Source organism: Ovis canadensis, chromosome 22 (assembly GCF_042477335.2).
Source record: "Ovis canadensis isolate MfBH-ARS-UI-01 breed Bighorn chromosome 22, ARS-UI_OviCan_v2, whole genome shotgun sequence".
NCBI classification, from domain to species: domain Eukaryota; kingdom Metazoa; phylum Chordata; class Mammalia; order Artiodactyla; family Bovidae; genus Ovis; species Ovis canadensis.
This window is the reverse complement of record NC_091266.1, coordinates 40087820-40107908: the sequence shown is the minus strand read 5'-3', so window position 1 is coordinate 40107908 and position 20089 is coordinate 40087820. Positions and strand designations below refer to the sequence as shown.

At 38.0% G+C, this 20089-nt stretch overlaps 1 protein-coding gene across 6 annotated transcripts in view; it reads left to right on the top strand.

Annotated features, from left to right (window-relative positions):
• The window catches only part of CFAP43 (cilia and flagella associated protein 43), a 99182-nt gene that overhangs the window by 54996 nt on the left and 24097 nt on the right, over positions 1 to 20089 (top strand). For 5 of the 6 annotated variants that reach the window (XR_011252044.1, XM_069567042.1, XM_069567043.1 and 2 more), the window contains 8 exons: positions 1482 to 1612; positions 3192 to 3339; positions 5374 to 5475; positions 6231 to 6308; positions 14229 to 14354; positions 16688 to 16792; positions 18446 to 18562; positions 19463 to 19690. Coding sequence is in view for 5 of the 6 variants with exons in the window: in XM_069567042.1 (XP_069423143.1) it covers positions 1482 to 1612; positions 3192 to 3339; positions 5374 to 5475; positions 6231 to 6308; positions 14229 to 14354; positions 16688 to 16792; positions 18446 to 18562; positions 19463 to 19690 (1035 nt within the window). In the remaining variant the exon portion in view is untranslated. The remainder of the gene's footprint in view (positions 1 to 1481; positions 1613 to 3191; positions 3340 to 5373; positions 5476 to 6230; positions 6309 to 14228; positions 14355 to 16687; positions 16793 to 18445; positions 18563 to 19462; positions 19691 to 20089) is intronic. The other variant, XM_069567044.1, reaches the window with a different exon arrangement.

Genomic DNA, 20089 nt, shown 5'->3' with positions numbered 1-20089 from the left:
AGAGCCAAGGAGAGGGTATATGCAAAACTTCTTTGGAAACAGTGCATTGCTGTGCAAATCTGGGATGATTGCTGCTAGCTCCCCGCCTGGAGCGCCTCTGGCCTGCTTGCTGCCACCCTCCGTCACCCCCAGGCTGCGTCTTCCTGTGACGCTGGAAGAATACACAGGGTGTGGCCCGCACGAGCCCTACCCCACCCCTGCAGACTTCAGGACCACCACTTCTGATTTCCATTGTTCTCAGATCTCTGTTTAAATGAAAATAGTTTCTTCTCCCCAAGTGAAAGATCCGTTTCTAGGTTTTGAGCTCAAGTTGTACTGGTTATCAGTACAATTTAATTCTTTCATATTATATAGGGAAAGACCTTAAATGTCTCACGAATCATTTTTAAATGAACAGTTTGCAAACTGGTACATTTTCTCTTATTTAAATGATTTGTAAATGTATGCTACAACTGATAGTGGCGCAATGGCAAGATGTCAGAGTTTTTCTGGATGATTCTGTGCAACGTGCCTCGTATGGGAGGTTATTCATGGCAGTACTGCTTGTAAAAGCAACCTAATATCCATTAACAGAGGACTGGAAAAATAAATAATCATGCAGAAACAGTGCATAAATAAAGTATGGAATATTATGCTGTAATACAGCATAAGGAAATCCTTATGCAACAATATGGAAAGAATCCCAAGACATATTATTATAATAAGTAAGAAAGGCAAAGTGTGTAATACACATGTTATACTTCATATTAAAAATTGTTTGTATAAAAATTTATTTATATACATTAAAATCCTCTGAAAGGATATTTAAGGTATAATTATATTGATTGCCTTTGGGAAGTATTGGGGAAGGGGAAGGAAGGAGATTTCACTGCATACTCTTTTATAGTTTTTTTTTTTTTAATTTTGAAACATTTGAATGTATTTCCTATTCAAAATTAAAAAAAATTTTTTTAAACTATCATGGTTGATAACTAGTGTGACAAAGAAATCCATTTTTGGTCAAATAATTTAAACCATTGCACTGTGTACCAACTAATGATGTGGATGGGTTCTAATTAAACTGATTTAATTGGCCTCCTCCATCATTCTTCACTCAGTGCCCATCGCCTCCTCTCATGACACTCAGCCTCCGCACAGCAAGGGGATTTGCTTAATCCTTGAAGACATCTGAATTTGCCTGCACTGTCCATTCTCAGCAAGTCTGTTCTCCTTTCCGTATCTGATTTCCCTATCGGTGACAATAATTCCTCTTTTTCCATATTACCTAGAAAGGAGAACAAATCAATACTGTTGAATGTATTTTGTATTAGTAATTTTCAGTTCTATGTAGTACTAAGAGGCTACTCCATACCAACTAAAATGCTGTTAACAAATAGGAAAAGGTTTATCCATAAGCAAAAGTGCATGTAACCCCCTTAGAAAAAAACCCTCTGGTAAAGTTGCACTTGTAATTTCTGCACTTTTTTCCTAAAACTATTAAGGAAACATTTACTCGGTGTCGGAGTCATTCTCACCAGGGGCACGGGATTCAATCGGTGAGAATTTCAATGGATGGACAAAGCATTCTGGTGAATGGAAGAGATGACAACACACTGGTTAACCTACGATGGAGGTAAGTACAGGTTGCAGTAAGCAACCTCACATAATATGGTGTTTTAAAATGTAGATGGTATTATTTAGGTAATGGCAGGGCCAACGTAACTGGAGACAACTGCCATTGAAATAACTGTTGTACCAACGACTCCAAGAGAGGGGAAGATGCCATGCTATGCAAGGGCCATATAGGGAGGCACCAGGGAGGGCTAGGAGACAGAGGGAGCAGGGAAAACATGGGCAAGAGTCTTCATTTTGGTTTCCATGGTGAGGAGCAGCCAGGCTTAGGATTGGCTAGTTTGGATAACTTCAGTGGGTTCTGGGCCATAGGAGCTGCTGCTAGTTGTCCAATACTTGACCCAGGGATTACTAGGAAAGGAAAATAATGGCCCCAAGTTTGAAAGACCAATAGAGGGTTTGCTTGGGGCTGTGGGCTTATGGGTCTGCATTTGAAAGGTGAGCTCCAGGTAGGTTGTTTACTACCTCTATGACTTGGTGGTCCTGGAAGGGACAAGACCCCAGATGTCAAAGCATCAAAATACAAAAGATAAAAAGACACAGTTAAGACCTATGACGTGCTCTGTCCTCCCTATCATGACATCTGTTGGAAGAACACAAGGAATGAGGACAACTCTGAACAGTAGATCATTTTTAAAAGTCCTATTTATCTCTAAAAAACCTGACATGGGTATGTGCGTTTCTGTACATGCATACAGATTTACTTTCCTAATTAGACTTTGCTTTCTTAATCAGACAATGTTAAATTAATTTAGACTTTGCGTAGACTAAAACTAAAATTCTAAATAAACAAATAATCGCCAAGCATACAGATAATGGCCAGGGCATAGAGATCATGCAGGTAATGCCCTGGACTTGAAATGTCACCTTATTTGGTCTGCCAGCGGATACCACTTAGCAATGTGCAATTTGTTTCCACAAAAATACTATTTCATAGTGCTTCCTGTAAGCAAGACAGTAATAAAACTTACTTAGGCACCTGACAACCCCTCTAAATCATCTACAACCATGTTATTCAAGGTGGGGTCTGCAGCACCTGTGAGCTTGTTAGAAATGCATATCCTTGGGCCTCATTGAACTTTTTGAGTCAGAATCTTTATGGGTGGGGCCCTGGAATCTGTTTTAACAAGCCCTCCAGGCCATGCTGATATGCCTGAAGTTTGAGATGCTCTGGTGTACTGAGTGGAAGCAATAATACTTCAGTGTGGGGCAGGGACTATGAGGACTGAACAGGGGAAGGTGATTATATATAGCGTGAAGCAGCACAGCACCTAGTATATTCCGAAGGTTCAGCCAGAGCAGTGGCCAGGCTGGGTGAGCAGAGAGGACCTGTAGGGTAAGGGATGGGGTCAGCCTGGGGAGAGCTGACCCCAGGGAGGTCAAGAAGCTTGTTGTGTCCTGCAGCCCGTGAGAGTGCTGTCCTCTAAGAAACAGAGTCCTAATAGCTTCAGGACATTGTGGAGAATTGACTGCATATTTCTCTGTGTAGAAATGGATAGGTACCTGTAAGGAACACTGCTAAATGTGTCTTTTCAAATTGTCATGTTGTAGCCTATGTGTTTTCCTTTTTATTAATATAGGCGGTTTGGAGGAATCTTAGCCAATGATATTCTTGAATATAGCCAGCAACTTACAACTTACCTGAAGACCATCATGGATGAGGAGAATGATTATTTAAGTATAACAAGAAGAGACTCCTCGGATTTGGAATCAGAATCTGAACATGCGGTTGAGTTTCCATATAGTTTTCTTTCTCCTTCCTCCCTCCCTCCTTCCTTTCCTTCCTTCCTAAATTGGTATGTTTTCAGGTTATAGTTTTCTTTTAGCAGATATTTTAGTAACATTCCTCTTTATCCAGATATCCCATGATTTTCAAAAACAGCATGCACTACATTTAAGAGAAAAATATTCTACATTTTCTCAAAGCAAAATCACAAATATTACATTTCAGACCTTATTTAAGACCATAGTACAAGGTCTATCTGGAAAAAGAAATCTGTTACAACGCTGGTGCTTGTTCAAACTAGTCTCTCTGTACTTTTTTTTTTTTTTTTTTTGCATCATGGGCATTATTTAGAATGTGTCTACCCAGAGGACATTTATTCACTCAGTCATTTAATAAATGTTTATTGAGGGCCTACAGAGTGCTAAGCTGTGGTGATATAGCCATAAACAATTGGGGAAATTTCTGCTTTCATGGAACCTACCTTCCAGTTGGGGTTTGGGGGTGAGCAGAGAAAGATAAATGAATAACCAAATACATAAGAAAAACTAGATAGTAACAAGATCTATTTACTGAATAAAAAGGGGTTGGTGTGATAGTACTGGCTGGAATAGCCCCTCCAAGGAGAAGGTCTGTGACTTGACTTAAAAAAAAGTACAGATGGGTAGGGGAGGGCAAGTACTCAGGGCAGAGGGAGAAAGAGCTTAGTACATTTGAAGACCTAAAAATAAAAAAGACCTGTGCAGTTGAAGTGAGCAAGGGAGAGTGATAGGAGCTGAGGTCCTTGAGATGGGAAATAAAACAGGCAAAGAAGGGCTTTGTAAACCAGGTAGCATTTGGACATAATTTTACATGTAGTGAGAACCTATTAAAGTGTTCAGAGCAAAGGATTTACAGGGTCTTATTTACGCTTTTTTAAATGATTGCTTCTGCTGTGTGGAATATGATTCCACCTGCTTTGATAGGCAGCAGATAGGCCTAAGAGTGGAAGCAGACAGAGCAAGGAGTTAGAAGGCTCAGGTAACAACAATAGAGGGGGAAGAGTGTTGTGGAGAAGGGGTAGATTCCAGGCAGGTTGCAGAGGTAGGGGTAACAGAACTTCCGATGAGTTGGGCCTAGAGGGAAAGGGAAAGAAAGGACTCAAGGATGAAGCCTAGATCTTTTACTTGAGGGTACCACGCACGGAGAAGCAAGAGACTATGGTGGGGAGCCACTGTAGGGAGAAAGAAGAAAATCCCCAGACTGAGCATGAGGACACTGTTAGAACACTGTTCGCATGAGAACATAGCCAAGTGAGATACCAAGTAGGCCACTGTATAGATGTTCTGGGGAGAGTCCAGGATGCGAGATGTTCATCTGAGAGTCGAGGGTAACTAGGTAAGATCATCACGGAAGAGTGGATGGTGAGAAATACAAGGGGGACTAAGACAGAGCGACTTCTAGAGACCAGGAGAAGAGTTCAGGGAGGCAAAGGAGATTGAGAAGAACCAGTGAGGAGCGGCCAGTGAGGAGAACCAACAGACTGTGACATCCCAAACTCTCTCAAGACTTTTTGCCACAAAAGGGAGCACAAAAATCGTGTGGCAACTAAAAGGGAATCTGGTGGTCAGTGAAGAGTAGCTTTCCTGGGACAGGAGGTTCCAGAGCATGTTTAGATACTGTTGGGAAAGATTCAGTAGAAGGCAGAAATGGATGATACAGAAGGGTGATGCAGAGGCCTCAAAAAGGAAGAAAATATTAAGATCCTAAGCACAAATGGTGGGGCAGGCCTTAACAGGCCATAGCATCTGGTCTACAGGAAGAGGAAGAAGGCCAAAAGTGATTTGGTGATCACTGTTGCTTTCTCAGTAAGAAGCATGGCTGATATAAGAACAGATTGGAAGGAATAAAATTAAGCATTACATGTTGAGCAGGCAAAGTGCTTATTAACATTTTTTTTTAATGCAACAAGTGCAGAGGGATTCAAGCAATGAAATGAAGTAGGGTAGGAGGAGAACTTGATGAATTTTTAATTTAAGAAATATCTGTCTTCTTCTAAGGTAACTGAGAATATGCAGTTAAGCACTGACTCATCACAAGAGGAATTAGTCAAAGTTAATAAGATAGAAGAAATTCCATGGATACAACAGAAAAGCCAAGAGGTATTCATAAAACATAAAAGAGGTTTGAAATAATGCTTTGTAGGTGTGTCAGGTAGACTCATTTCCTATGAAAACCCATTGGAAAGTTAGAAAGTAGAGATACTGCTTGGCAGAGCATTACATTGTACAAGTGTAACTTTCCTGAAAGTAAGCAAGCACACCAAACACAGCTCAGTCTTTCTAGATTAAGTTATATGTGCTTTAAGCACTGTACCTAGGCTAATGTGAAACCAAAGAAAAGTGTCCAGGGGTGCCAAAGCAAAGAATGAACTGGTGACACCTCATGTTGCAGGACATTTGTGAGGATGCTGCAAGGTTGACTTACATGAAAGGGGTGGATCAGGAACAGAAGAGACACTGTGGCTTTAGACGTGCAGAAAGCTGGCAAAGGTGGCAGCCATGTCTGGATTTAGTCTGCTCTCGCGCAAGACCCAAGGAAATAGCAGACTGGTTTTCCTTTATCAGCTACTCTGTTTAATTTTGCACTATTTTTTTTACTGTTGGCCTTATTATCGACCTCAGTTCCAAGTTGCTTCAGTTCCAACCTGCTTCAGTTCCAAGTGCTTACATAGCAACAGTTCAGACTTAAGCATAAGTATTGCAGTGGTATTATTACTATTCCATGTATACTTTATATTATTAGTCTTTAATTTTTTCCCTTATTTTTCTAGAGAAGTGCTATCTGTGTATCTATATACATACACATGTATCTCTGATCTCTTACTTACCTAAATGATGTACTTGTTCCGTTCCAGGCCATTGAAAATGAGGTTAAATTGTTTTCCAACAAAAGGAAAGAGATAAAAAGAGGAATCAAAGCACTCGCTAAAACTGTAAGTGTTGTGATATCACAGCTAAGCTGTGATGACAGACTCCAAAAACATAATGGCATAGGGATGAAGTGTTTCTTTCTTTCCCTATATAATGGTTCTGGGTGGGTGTTCAGGCCGGTGGCTACTCTGTTCCATGCAGTCATTCAGAAACCCAGGCTGACAGAGACTCTGCTATTTCTAGCACATGGCTTCTAAGGTTGCCTTGCTTGATTTCATCCCACTCAACTGGAATAGGGAAAGAGCATGGAGGCATGCACTGGGCAAATCTAGAGGTGGCCCTTACTATTGTTAGACTGAACCACAGAGATTGCTATTTTATAGCAATCAAATTCAGCCAAATATACTCCAAATATTTTTCTGTTTTGTCTAAGGCATAGATCTAACTTTTTTAAAAAAATAAACACCGCATTTTACCAATTCATTTTATTGAATGAGGCCATCCTTTTCCTGCTGATTTGCAGTGCCTCCCCAGATTCCCATGAATATGGAATTGTTCCTAGATAGTCTGTATTCTGAAATTGAGCATGGATCTTTTCCTTAGCCAATTCCAAACTATTTTGATTGCTATAGATTTATAAAGTGTGGTTATATCTTAAAAGTAATTCTCCCTTTGCTCTTCATTTTCAGAAAATGTTGGCCTCTTTATGCACACTTTTTTATTTGAATTTTAAAATCACCTTGTCAAGCTCTGTAAAAAACTCTGATTTATTTTATTTTCATTTATTTTTTAGTATATATTTATTTTAATTGGAGGCTAATTACTTTACAGTATTGTACTGGTTTTGCCATACATTGACATGAATCTGCCACGGGTGTACATGTGTTCCCCATCTTAATTGAGAATAACTGCTTACAGTTTGATTTGGAGAAGAATTTCTTTGCCATCTTTGAAATTTTATATATATGTTTATGTATATTAAGATTTATGTTATAAATGTTATAAATCTTTTATATAATATATAACATATCAATAAATATATATATTTCCAAATTTTTAACAGGTTCTTTAATGAAGTTTCATAGTCTAAAAGTGACTTTGTGTATGTTTCTTACTAGATACTTTGTGGGTGGAATATTTTCTATTACATTTTCTGACTGGATACTACTGGATATGAATGTTACTAATTTTGTATATGACCACCTTTCTGACTTCTCTTTTTAGTTCTGTTGCTTTGTCAATTGAATCTCTTAGATTGTGTAAGTAGACTATCAATGTCTCGTGAAAATCATGTGTCTCTTATCAACCTTTATATTACTTTATTTATTTTTCTTATCTTATGGTAAGGGCTTCTAATATAATAGTGTCAGAACATGCTTGTCTACTAACCTTAATGAGAACATTTCTAACTTTTAAGTGCAATGCCTGCTATTTTTCTGTTAGATAGCCTTTTACAAATTAAAAGAAATCCCTTCCTATACCTTGTTTTATAGGAGTCTTTATTGTTAATTTTATTGTAAAATTTATCAGATGTTTTGTATTCTTTGTATTCCTCAGATAGACTTTGGTCATTTTAAGTAGTACACCAGATTCAACTTGCTACTAATGTTTTATTAGTATTTTTGTGTTTCTAGTCATAAATAATATTGGTCTATTTTTCATATACTTTCTTGGTCTAATTATGATATTAGAGTTAGAACAGCATTATCAAGTGATTTGAGTAGCTTTCTACTTTTTTTCCCATTCTCTGGAATAGTTTGTATAAAATGGAGATTCTCCATTTCTCTAAAAAGGATTTGATAAACAACCCCCTCCTCCCCTCCCCCACATACATGTAAAACTATCTGGGTCTGATGTCTGTTGCAGAGTTGATTCTTTCCTATTGTTTCAAGTTCTTCTATGGTTATCAGTCTTACCAGGTTTTCTATTTCTTTTCAGGTATAGATTTAATAAATTATATTTTCTTAGAAAACTGTCTAAATGCATAAAATTATGTAATAGTCTACTTTTTAAGTCTCTTCTGATTTTTGCATTATAGTCCTGTTTTATTCCTAATGCTGTATGTTTGTGACTTTCATCTTTTTTCTTGATCACCCTATCCAACAGAATTTCCATTTTATTAACATTTCCAAAGAATCAGGTATGGTTTTATTGATTTGACTCTTATTTTGAGATAACATTATACTTTATTTTATACCTACACCTTTTATAAATTTAGGATTTGATTAATTTAGAATTTTATTCATTCCTCCTTGCTTCATTCAGTTTTATTTTTCCTCTTCTACTTTTTTTAGTTGGAAGTGTGGTTTATTTCCTAGTTTTTTCCATTATACTGTGCATTTGACCATAAATATTCCACTATGTACCACTTTGACTACATTGCATTGATTTTGATATACAACTTTCTCATTATTGCTTAGTTGTAAATATTTCTAATTCCATTTTGAACATATCAACCAAAGGGTTTTCTACAAGAATGTATGTATTTTCCTGTTTTTTATTTCTAGATTGTTTTGTCTTTTATTTATTTATAGATTGTATTGCATATCTTTCTGTTGCTAACTTTGAACTTTATTTCACTATGCTCAGTAAATAAAGCTTGTTGAGATTATCTCTGTGACCTTGTACCTAGTCCCTTTTTGTGAGTGTTTCATGTGTTAGTAAAGAATATTTTGTTTTCTGGGTTTTGGGGGCAAGATGGGTAAAATGTTCTTTAAATTTCTATTAGATCAATCTAATGGTGTTAGTAAAGTTTATGTTTTTGCTATTTAAACTGATTTCTAGGTGATAAGCAGTTTGTCAATTTATCCCTGTATTTCTATCATATTTATGTTAGATGAAAAAACGTGCATGACAGATTGCCTTGATAGATTGCTCCTTTTATCCTTGTGAAATATTTATATTTGCCTCTTTGGATGTTTTTAACTGTACACTTTGATTTTTATATTAATATTTTTTATTTCCTTTTGTTAGCTCTTATTTACATATCTTTTTCAACTGCTTTATTTCCAACTTTATTATGTCCCCTAATTAGTATAGAGTTGGACTACTTTCTTTAAATCCTATCTAAGAGTTTTAATGAATGAGGTTAGCCACATTTACTATAATTATTGATATGTTTAACTTAATCCCTGCCATTTTACTTTGGGTTTTCTGTTAATTTCCAAGTTTTTTTCTTTTTCCTTCTTCCCTGTTTGGATTGCTTGTGCATTTTTTGTTATTATTGTTCTTTTCTTTCTTTCTTCTTCTTCTTCTTTTTTTTTTTTTTTACCATTTTGGGACTTTTCTATTTTTTTCATAATTCTATTTTTTTTCAATTCTATGGGACTTCCCTGGTGTCTAGTGGTTAAAGACTCCTCGCTTCCAATGCAAAGGACAAGGGTTCAATCCTTGGTTGGGAAACTAAGATCCCACATACTGCATCATGTGGCCAAAAAAAAAAAATCAAGTTCTAGCCCACGTGCTTGACTTACTTTTTTTTTTTTTTTGTAACATTACCTGGTGCCTTCCTGCTCAATAGTATAGAGCACAGAGGCATTGACATTGCCTAGAATCTCAACCCCATCCCAGATATCCTGAATAAGAATCTGCTATTTTGACACGATCCCCAGGTGATTCACAGGCACACTGAGCTGGAGAAACTCTGGTTTAGTGTGTGTCATACCGTGTGCATGCTGTCATTGCAGTCGTGTCCAACCCTTTGTGACCCTATGAACTGTAGCCCGCCAGGCTCCTCGGACCATGGGATTCTGCATGCAAGAATACTGGAGTGGATTGCCATGCGTGCCATCCTCCAATTAAATCCATGTCTCTTACATCTCCTGCATTGGCAGGCAGGTCCTTTACCACTAGCGCCATCCAGGAAGCCCATGTCATATCATACCTGCCCTCCAGATTAGAGTCCAGTGTGCTTACTTTGTTCTTACTTTTTATTTTCTCAACTCCTTATGCTTCTCCCACTTTGTCTCATTGGTATCAGTTAGAATTATAGTTTAAATTGGTTTTTTTTTTAACCCTTAAAAATGTGTAAATCTTGTTTAGACTTAGTAAGAATTTCCTCTGACTTCAGTATATCCTTAATAATCCTTTCAGAGGGGTAGGTATTAGTGAACTTTCTGGGTCCCTGAATTTTTACAAATGACTCTGTTTTGACCTCACACTTGAATGATGGTTTGTTGACTATAAAATCAGAGATTCAAAGTTTTTCTTCCACTTAAAACTTTGACCCAAAACTATTGATCCATTGTATTCTTGAATTCAGTGTCACTGATATGGATTCTTCTCTTGGTCTTATTCTTCAATTTTTGTGATACTCTTTTTCCTCTTTGGAAATGTTTAGGATTTGTTTCTTGTTTCCATACAGTCTGTTTCTAGTTCTGGGTTGTTTGTTAAATCTTGAGTTTTCATGCTTTATTGTGTCTTAAAAAAATTCTCCATATTGTTTCTTTAAACATTGTGGCCCCAGTTCTCCTATTCTCTTCTTCTTAAAGTCATATTAGTAACAGGTACTTCTAGATATGTCACACACATTGACTGATTTTCCTTTTACACTTTCATCTTTTTATCCTTTGTTATACACAGGGAGGATTCTTAGCTGACTTTTACTGATCTTCAACTGTGTCCATTTCACTATTCCGCCCATCTATTGAATTTTCTGTTTGTTTTGAAGATTAAACTTTTCAATTCCATGACCTCTTAATTATTTTGATGATGCAATATTTTGCATCCCTAGTTACTGTGAAATTCTACTCTTCTTGCTCGATTAACTCTTTTTCTTTGCATAACAAGTTTTCTGCTTATTAAATTTATTGTCTCTCTTCAGTGGTTTTGTTATACCCCAAGTATTTGGAGACCTATTTTTTTGATTATTGCATGCTCATCTTTATAATTGAAATTCCCTGTTATAATTTCACCACAACAGTGCAGCAAGCTTGGGAAGAAGATGTGTAGGAGATCTAACTTCTGCAGATAATTCCAGTCTACCTTTTGCCAGAATACTGTCTCATGGACCCTTGGGCTATGCTGCAACATTCAGATCCAACTGATTTTCATATTTTAGAACCAATTTCCATTCTGTGAAGGATTCTTTCTTCCTCTTTTGATTGCAGCATTGGATTCATTGATTTATTAAACATTTCTTTCTCTTGATTTTATGGATTGGGCAAGAAAGGAAGATTGCAAAGCCCATTCTCAGTCCATTTTGAAACTGAAGTCATTTTTTTCTATTATATTGTCTTTGTTGTTTTGGTTGATTTGTAATGGCTCTTTACATCTTGAAGATATTAATACTTTGTTATATATGTTGTAATATGTGTCCCCAAAAAAAGAAATGCAAAAAAGTAAAATGGCTGTCTGAGGAGGCCTTACAAATAGCTGTGAAAAGAGGGGAAGTGAAAAGCAAAGGAGAAAAGGAAAGATATACCCATTTGAATGCAGAGTTCCAAAGAATAGCAAGGAGAGATAAGAAAGCCTTCCTCAGTGATCAATGCAAAGAAATAAAGGAAAACAATAGAATGGGAAAGACTAGAGATCTTTTCAAGAAAATTAGAGATACCAAGGGAACATTTCATGCAAAGATGGTCTTAATAAAGGACAGAAATGGTATGGACCTAACAGAAGCAGAAGATATTAAGAAGAGGTGTTAAGAATACATAGAAGAACTGTACAAAAAAGATCTTCATGACCCAGATAATCACAATGGTGTGATCACTCACCTAGAGCCAGACATCCTGGAATGTGAAGTCAAGTGGGCCTTAGGAAGCATCACTATGAACAAAGCTAGTGGAGGTGATGGAATTCCAGTTGAGCTATTTCAAATCCTGAAAGACGATGATGTGAAAGTGCTGCACTCAACATACCAGCAAATTTGGAAAGCTCAGCAGTGGCCACAGGACTGGGAAAGGTCAGTTTTCATTCCAATTCCAAAGAAAGGCAATGCAAAAGAATGCTCAAACTACCGCACAATTGCACTCATCTCACATGCTAGTAAAGTGATGCTTAAAATTCTCCAAGCCAAGCTTCAGCAATACATGAACCGTGAACTTCCAGATGTTCAAGCTGGTTTTCGAAAAGGCAGAGGAACCAGAGATCAAATTGCCAACATCCACTGGATCATGGAAAAAGCAAGAGAGTTCCAGAAAAACATCTATTTCTGCTTTATTGACTATGCCAAAGCCTTTCACTGTGTGGATCACAATAAACTGTGGAAAATTTGAAAGAGATGGGCATACGAGACCATCTGACATGCCTCTTGAGAAACCTGTATGCAGGTCAGGAAGCAACAGTTAGAACTGGACATGGAACAACGGACTGGTTCCAAATAGGAAAAAGAGTACGTCAAGGCTGGCTATTGTCACCCTGCTTATTTAACTTATATGCAGAGTACATCATGAGAAATGCTAGGCTGGAGGAAGCACAAGCTGGAATCAAGATTGCCAGGAGAAATATCAATAACTTTGAATATGCAGATGACACCAAGTTTATGGCAGAAAGCGAAGAAGAACTAAAGAACCTCTTGATGAAAGTGAAAGAGGAGAGTGAAAAAGTTGGCTTAAAGCTCAACATTCAGAAAACTAAGATCATGGCATCCGGTCCGATTACTTTATGGGAAATAGATGGGGAAACAGTGGAAACAGTGTCAGACTTTATTTTTCTGGGCTCCAGAATCACTGCAGATGTTGACTGCAGCCATGAAATTAAAAGACACTTACCCCTTGGAAGGAAAGTTATGACCAACCTAGACAGCATATTCAAAAGCAGAGACATTACTTTGCTAACAAAGGTCTGTCTAGTCAAGGCTATGGTTTTTCCAGTGGTCATGTATGGATGTGAGAGTTGGACTATAAAGAAAGCTGAGCGCCACAGAATTGATGCTTTTGAACTGTGTTGTTGGAGAAGACTCTTGAGAATCCCTTGAACTGTAAGGAGATCCAACCAGTCCATCCTAAAGGAGATCAGTCCTGGGTGTTCATTGGAAGGACTGATGTTGAAGATGAAACTCCAGTACTTTGGCCAGCTGATGAGAAGAGCTGACTCATTTGAAAAGACCCTGATGCTGGGAAAGATTGAGGGCAGGAGGAGAAGGGAACGACAGAGGATGAGATGGCTGGATGGCATCACTGACTCGATGGACGTGAGTCTGAGTGAAGTCCGGGAGTCGGTGATGGACAGGGAGGCCTGGTGTGCTGCGATTCATGGGGTCGCAAAGAGTTGGACACGACTGAGCGACTGAACTGAACTGAACTGATGTGTCCTTTGTCTCTGAATCTTTTGAAGCTATAAACTTCTAAAGATATTTTTATTATAGAAATATTCAAATATGTGTATAAATAGAGGGAATAATAATCTAATCTGATCACCAATAGTGTTTCCTATACCCGTCCACTAGGGCTTCCCTGGCGGCTCAGTGGTAAAGAGCTCACCTGCCAGTGCTGGAGACGCAGGAGACTTGGGTTTGATCCCTGACTCAGGAAGATCCTCTGGAGAAGGGAATGGCGGCCCACTCCAGTATTTTTCCCTGGAGAATCCCATGGACAGAGGAGTGATGGGGTTGCACAGAGTTGGACGTGACTGAGTGACTGAGCATGCATATACACCATCCTCTCCCATGCCCCTCTCACCATGCACATATACAATATCTCCAGGACATTTTTTTTTGAAAACTATCCTGGATTTCATATCATTTCACCTTTAATTATTTAAGTGTATGTATCTACAAGATAAGAACTCTGAAAATACTTAAGAAGAATACCATTAGCATACCTAAATATCTGTAATTTCTTAATATCATTACATATTTTTGTTGTTTTTAGATAAGTAAGCTTTTATGAATTAACCTCTAACCTAATTCTTTGCTTGCCAGTTACATTTAGATAAACAGAATATCTATGTTTTATTGGTTGCTGTCTGAAGAGACTCAAGGAAACGTCTCTTTAAAGTTTAATTGTTTACTCATCTCCAACCTTTCCTACTTGAAAATTCAGGTTCTTGACATGATGGAAGAAAATGAAGCAGCAGATGATATTGCAAAATTAGAGCAACAAGAATTTGGCCTGGATCTTGAAGAACTGGAGAGGCTGCATAATGAAAATGAGCAAGAAGTGGAAAAGGTAACGAAAACCTTTATTTAAGCACCATAAAGATTTAATAAAGAAAGTAAAAAGAAAATGGGAAGGAGAACTTTTCCAGAATAATGCAAATAAAGTAAAACTTTTCTACCATAACGTGAATAAAGCAAACTTAGTGCATATAAATGGAAGGAGTCAGAGAAGTTATGGGGAAGAGGAGCATCTAGTCCAGCCAGACACCTGTTGTCTCTTCACCATGACATTATGCCAACCATCTTCTGCCATATATTTGAACATTTTTGAAAGTCTCCTCAGCCACCTGAAACCAACTTCAAACATTTTTTGTTTAGTAAGCCCTTTCTTAATTCGAGCTGAAATCATTCTCGCTGTACTCGCTGATTCTTCTAATCTTTGAGCACCATCTACACGATAGCCATTGTGAAAGTGGTTGGAGAAGACTAGCAATGTATCCCCTTTTCTTTTTACAACAGATAGGAATCAATCTAGGGCCTTTTTGAATGTTATTTGATTGTTGTAGCAACCCAAAAAGGTAGGTTATTGTTTTCCTCGCTTAAGGAAATTAAGTCATAGAGCCTCAGTCACTTGGTTAAGTCACTGTATTCACTTGGTTAAGAGAATACAACTTGAGGCAGAGCCAGGAAGCAGTCCTGGTCTTGCCCTCTGTGCTTCTGGCTCATCCTCCTTGGCCCTGGCCTCGCTCAGGCCTGGGATACCACCAGCTTCTCCCAGGCCGTTCATCTTGACCACCCTAAAATGAGTTGGCTTAGATGCCTGCTCCCATCCTCATCGTCTCATTGCTTCTTTCTTTAAGCTCACGTCTGACCGCTCAGCCCCATGAACCTGCCCCTCTGGACGCCCGATCACTGATGTGGCCACTGTGCTCACTCAACTCCAACCCATGCCTCTGCCCCAGAGGCCCCACTCCTTGTTTCTTATCAAATTCCTGTGCCTCCCTCGAGGAGCTTCCTTGATCCTCTGACTCAGACTTTGGTACACAGATAAGCTCTTCACATGCTCATTTCCCTCATGTTGTTTATTTTTCCTGAACTCTGGGCTTTTGAGGAGATATCAGCCGTACACTGGATGTGATAGTAGAACCCGACAGTCCAGGACAGAATGCTGTTAGCAGATGGCACCATAAATCCACCTGGGAGCAGAATATTTGTCCCTGGGGAGAGCAAGGGATCCCTGTCCTAAAGAAACCACGCTACTAGCCAGCTCTGGCCAGGATCCCACCAATAAGGAAGAGACCAAAGCCCAATAATGACCACCTGGACATTTAATTAATATTAATTAATGTGTAATAGTAATACTGTCCCACAGTATTAATATTTTTCTGAAAGGGTTGATCAAGTAGCCTCAGAAGTAGTAAAGGGAAAGCCTGAAGGGCCCTAGAAATCAGTCAGATTCTGACAACGGATATGCCAAAAGAGCTGTTTATTTAAGAAAAAGTAATTTTAAACTGTTTTAGCCATTAACTCAATGAACAAAATCAAAAACAAAATGCAAATTAAACATGATATTTGTTCAGACAATGAATAAAATGAAAATAAATGAATGAGTAAATGAATGAATCTGAGAGATACTATTCTCAGCTAGTTTTCTAATAATTCTTCCAACAAAGTGAAATTAAAAAAAGAAAAAAGGTCTGTACAACATTGTAAATCAACTACACTTCAGTAAAAAAAAAATTTTTGAAAACAGATTCTGAAGAGCACGCTAACAACTAAAGATTGTTGGGTGTCACTTTCAGGCTAGCTCTTGGTAAATTTTATTGAAAAAAGAATACTTCATCACTTAAATATTAGGTAATAGAATCAGTTAAGGAGATAAAAACTAATTGCGGTAACATATGTTTCTAAATGGGAAAAAATACATCCCCAGGAGTAGTAGAACATTCATTTCATGGTAGATGTAAAAAAAAGAAGAATTTAGTACAGTAAAGACCCCAAGGGAGAGGTCACAAACTGGCACTTTGGATGTACATTGACAAGAATTAAGCCAACATTTTTAGCTATTTCAAACTTTTCTAATAAAACAAGAACTCTTGGCACGGTGGGTTTGCTTCACCGCCTTGCACCAGCCAGCCAGCTCTGTGAAGTGTGTATGGCAGCTGTGCAATGGCCCGTACACCTGCCTTGGCTCCTGTGTAGGACCTGCCTGCCCTTAGTGGTGTTCATGTTGACACCCTGGTCCTCAAGGAAGGAAATCCTAAGCCTGTAGACTAAACCTTAGGTTCTCAAAGATAGGGGAATACCCCCTCCAAGTGCATCTGGTTAAGGAATTTATACAGTCAAGCTATTTTCTTTGAGGCCACATTTTCAACATTATTTTTCCCTTCTGTGTTCTTTAAGATAAGAAAGGATGTTGAGATGCAAAACCTAGCCAAGAGATATTTGGCTGAAATCATCAAAGAAGAATGCTGGAATTCAATGGCTGTGAAAGGCCGAGCTCTTAAGGTAACAGATATAACTTCAAGTACATCTTAGCCAATGAAAATTTTCACTGAAAGTCTCATGGCAGAAAATTTTAAAAAGAAAAAGTGCAGCCAGGACATGGAAGCAACCTAGATGTCCATCAGCAGATGAATGGATAAGAAAGCTATAGTACATATACACAATGGAGTATTACTCAGCCATTAAAAAGAATACATTTGAATCAGTTCTAATGAGGTGGATGAAACTGGAGCCTATTATACAGAGTGAAGCAAGCCAGAAAGAAAAACACCAATACAGTATACTAACGCATATATATGGAATTTAGAAAGATGGTAACGATAACCCTGTATGCGAGACAGCAAAAGAGACACAGATGTATAAAACAGTCTTTTGGACTCTGTGGGAGAGGGAGAGGGTGGGATGATTTGGGAGAATGGCATTGAAACATGTGTAATATCATATATGAAATGAATCACCAGTCCAGGTTCGATGCATGATACAGGATGCTTGGGGCTGGTGCACTGGGATGACCCAGAGGGAGGGTACAGGGAGGGAGGAGGAAGGGGGGTTCAGGATGGGGAACACGTGTATGCCTGTGGCGGATTCATGTTGATGTATGGCAAAACCAATACAATATTGTAAAGTAATTAACCTCCAATTAAAATAAAAAATTTATATTAAAAAATTAAATTAAAAAAAAGAAAAAGTGCAGGAAAGTCCATATATAGGAAAGCAAACCATGCCTTGCCCCTTCCTGTGCTGAATTCCACCTCCATGTGTCACTTTCTCTGGGTCTTATTTTTCCCTCTCTGCTCGGTCCCCATGTGCTTCTAAACCAGCATCTCTCAAGATTTGTCTTACACCTCTTTCTTTCCTCTATGACACCACCTGCATCCAAGTCTCAATATCTGTCTATTCCAAAAAAGCCACCTCACTCACATTCCACACAGATTGAAAACTAGATCTAATAATGTTCACATTTCTACCTGTATCTAGCTTCACATTTTCTAAAGGGCTGTTTTTGTGCCTTTTTATTAAGATTCCTCCCAATGCAGTTTCCCTCTTTGTCTAGGGTAACCGAAAGTCCCAATTTATGCCTGTGATCCTGGAGTAGCTATTAACGGCACCTTTTTCACTTTCAAATATGCCATCTGTTTAGGTCATGAAGTATTGGTCACCCTACATCTATGAGCTTGAGTATTGCTCTAAAACAGGATTTCTTGAGAACAGCACATTTGGGGCTGGATAATTCTTTGTTATGGGTGCTGTCCTATGGATTGGAGGATTTTTGCAACATTCCTAGGCTCTGTCTACTAGGCCCCAGTAGTATCCACCACGCCTATTAGTGACAGTCAAAACTGTCTCCAGACTTTGCCAAACATCCCTGGGGGCCTGAAGAAGATGGGGACAGGGGCAGGCAAAATCACTTCTAGTTGAGAAGCATTGCTCTAGAAATAGATCTTTCACAAAAGTACAGTATTTTCTTACAAAGTTTACACCAATACTGATGGCATGCATTGTTCTTTTTAAAAAACTTCCATCAGCCATTTTGCTCATGCATGATGGTAGCCTGTGAATTAGTTTTAATCAGAGAAAACATCTCCCACAGAGCCCCAGATACACATAATTGTACTGACAATGTATTTGTTTCATTATGCTTTTTTTACCCCCAAGTGCTTTCACATCCCCTGTGTGGTTGAGAACTTCCCAATGAAAGAACGCACAGATGAAGAGCTGAAAGAACTGAAGAGAGTCGTGCAGCAAAAGAAGATTGAAACCGAGTGTCTTAAAGTACAATTTTAAATATATATGTGTGTTTATTTATGATGTTTTCTTTTCAGTATTTCCTTCATACAGATTTGAGTCAGAATACTACTTAAGATAAGTCTAGATATTGTTTGTGTATATATTTGTATGTTTGTTTATATTGGTATATATTGTTTATATTTGTAGGCTTATATCTAAATAGTAAGTCTAGAACCTATATCCTAACAACTTTGACTATCCCCCAAATATGATGATATACTTTTAAAAATTATATTTGGGAGTTTGTTCTTGTTCTGGTCATGAGTTCTTCATCCACTCATAACTCATTTTTATCATCTCTTATCACTGGGGATTATATTTTAAGAGAGTTGGCCAGGGCTGAAGTAGAATCTGTTTTGCTGGGATTTATGGTTTTCCTAAAGTAATCCTAGCATTTCCCTCCCAACAATCTCTGTCAAACCACTTAAAAATACTGTCCAGTTGGTATAGTTTCATTTCGGCCCGAACTTTGCATTCATTCTTTTTCTGACACATAAATTGAAGGCATGCTTAATTCTTCTTGCCTGCGCATAACAGTCCTATGGGAATAAGTTCCTGTAAAACATGAAGAGAAGGTATATTTTTTAATGCTTAAGTACCAAGAAAGACTCAAAATATTTATAAGCAGCTGTCATCCTGACAGAAGAATATGAATATTATACACTATCAAGAACATTTTTTAGTTTCATGATTTATCCACACTTTATCAGTTTCTGCAGCTTTCTCTTCAGCAGGTTCAAGAACTATCCATCACTTTAAATTCAGTTGCTGGCAAGACAATTAACATTTTAAAATACTTGTTGAAATAATTAGGTTGTCTCAAACTTGCTCTTTAGAGAATTCTTCTTATTGCATAACTCTCATCTCATCTTTTTCTATATTTAGCTACGGAAAGAAATTGTAGAGGTTCAGTCTGCAATTCCCATGGTTAAAAAGCATCATGAAGAGGAAGATGAAGAAGAGGAAGAAGACGGGACAGTGAAAGATACCAGCTTGCCCAATTACATGCTTGGCAGTCTGAGTACTGATTTTAGGGTACATACCTCTTTATTGTCAAGCCAATTGGAACTTCATTCCAGAGAGGAGAAAATCAACCAAATTATATTGCTGAAAGTGGGTGAATTTTTTCTTTATCTTTGAAAATCTCAAACTTTCCGTGAAGTGTCCTGCAAAGGCTCAAACTGAAATCTAATGCCAATCCAATGATGTCTTTAAAGTACACAGAGAAACATACAGATGGCCAGCTCCATTTTCTTTAAACAGAGCTTATGGACAAGAGTTGTTTTCATCAATGTGGAGTGGGTTCTTTGATACCAGGTTTTGTAAAGAGCACCCTCCACTGGCTAACATCACAAACCATCTTTCTACAAAGGTCTTTGGGAAGCTCAAAGATAAAAGAAATCCTTGAATGCCACCTTCTAGGTAACCCAGATGTCAGTTAGGAACTCCTTGTAAGATCAAGATGTGATTGCTTATCTATCTTCTTAACCTGGGGAAATACAGTTTCCTTTC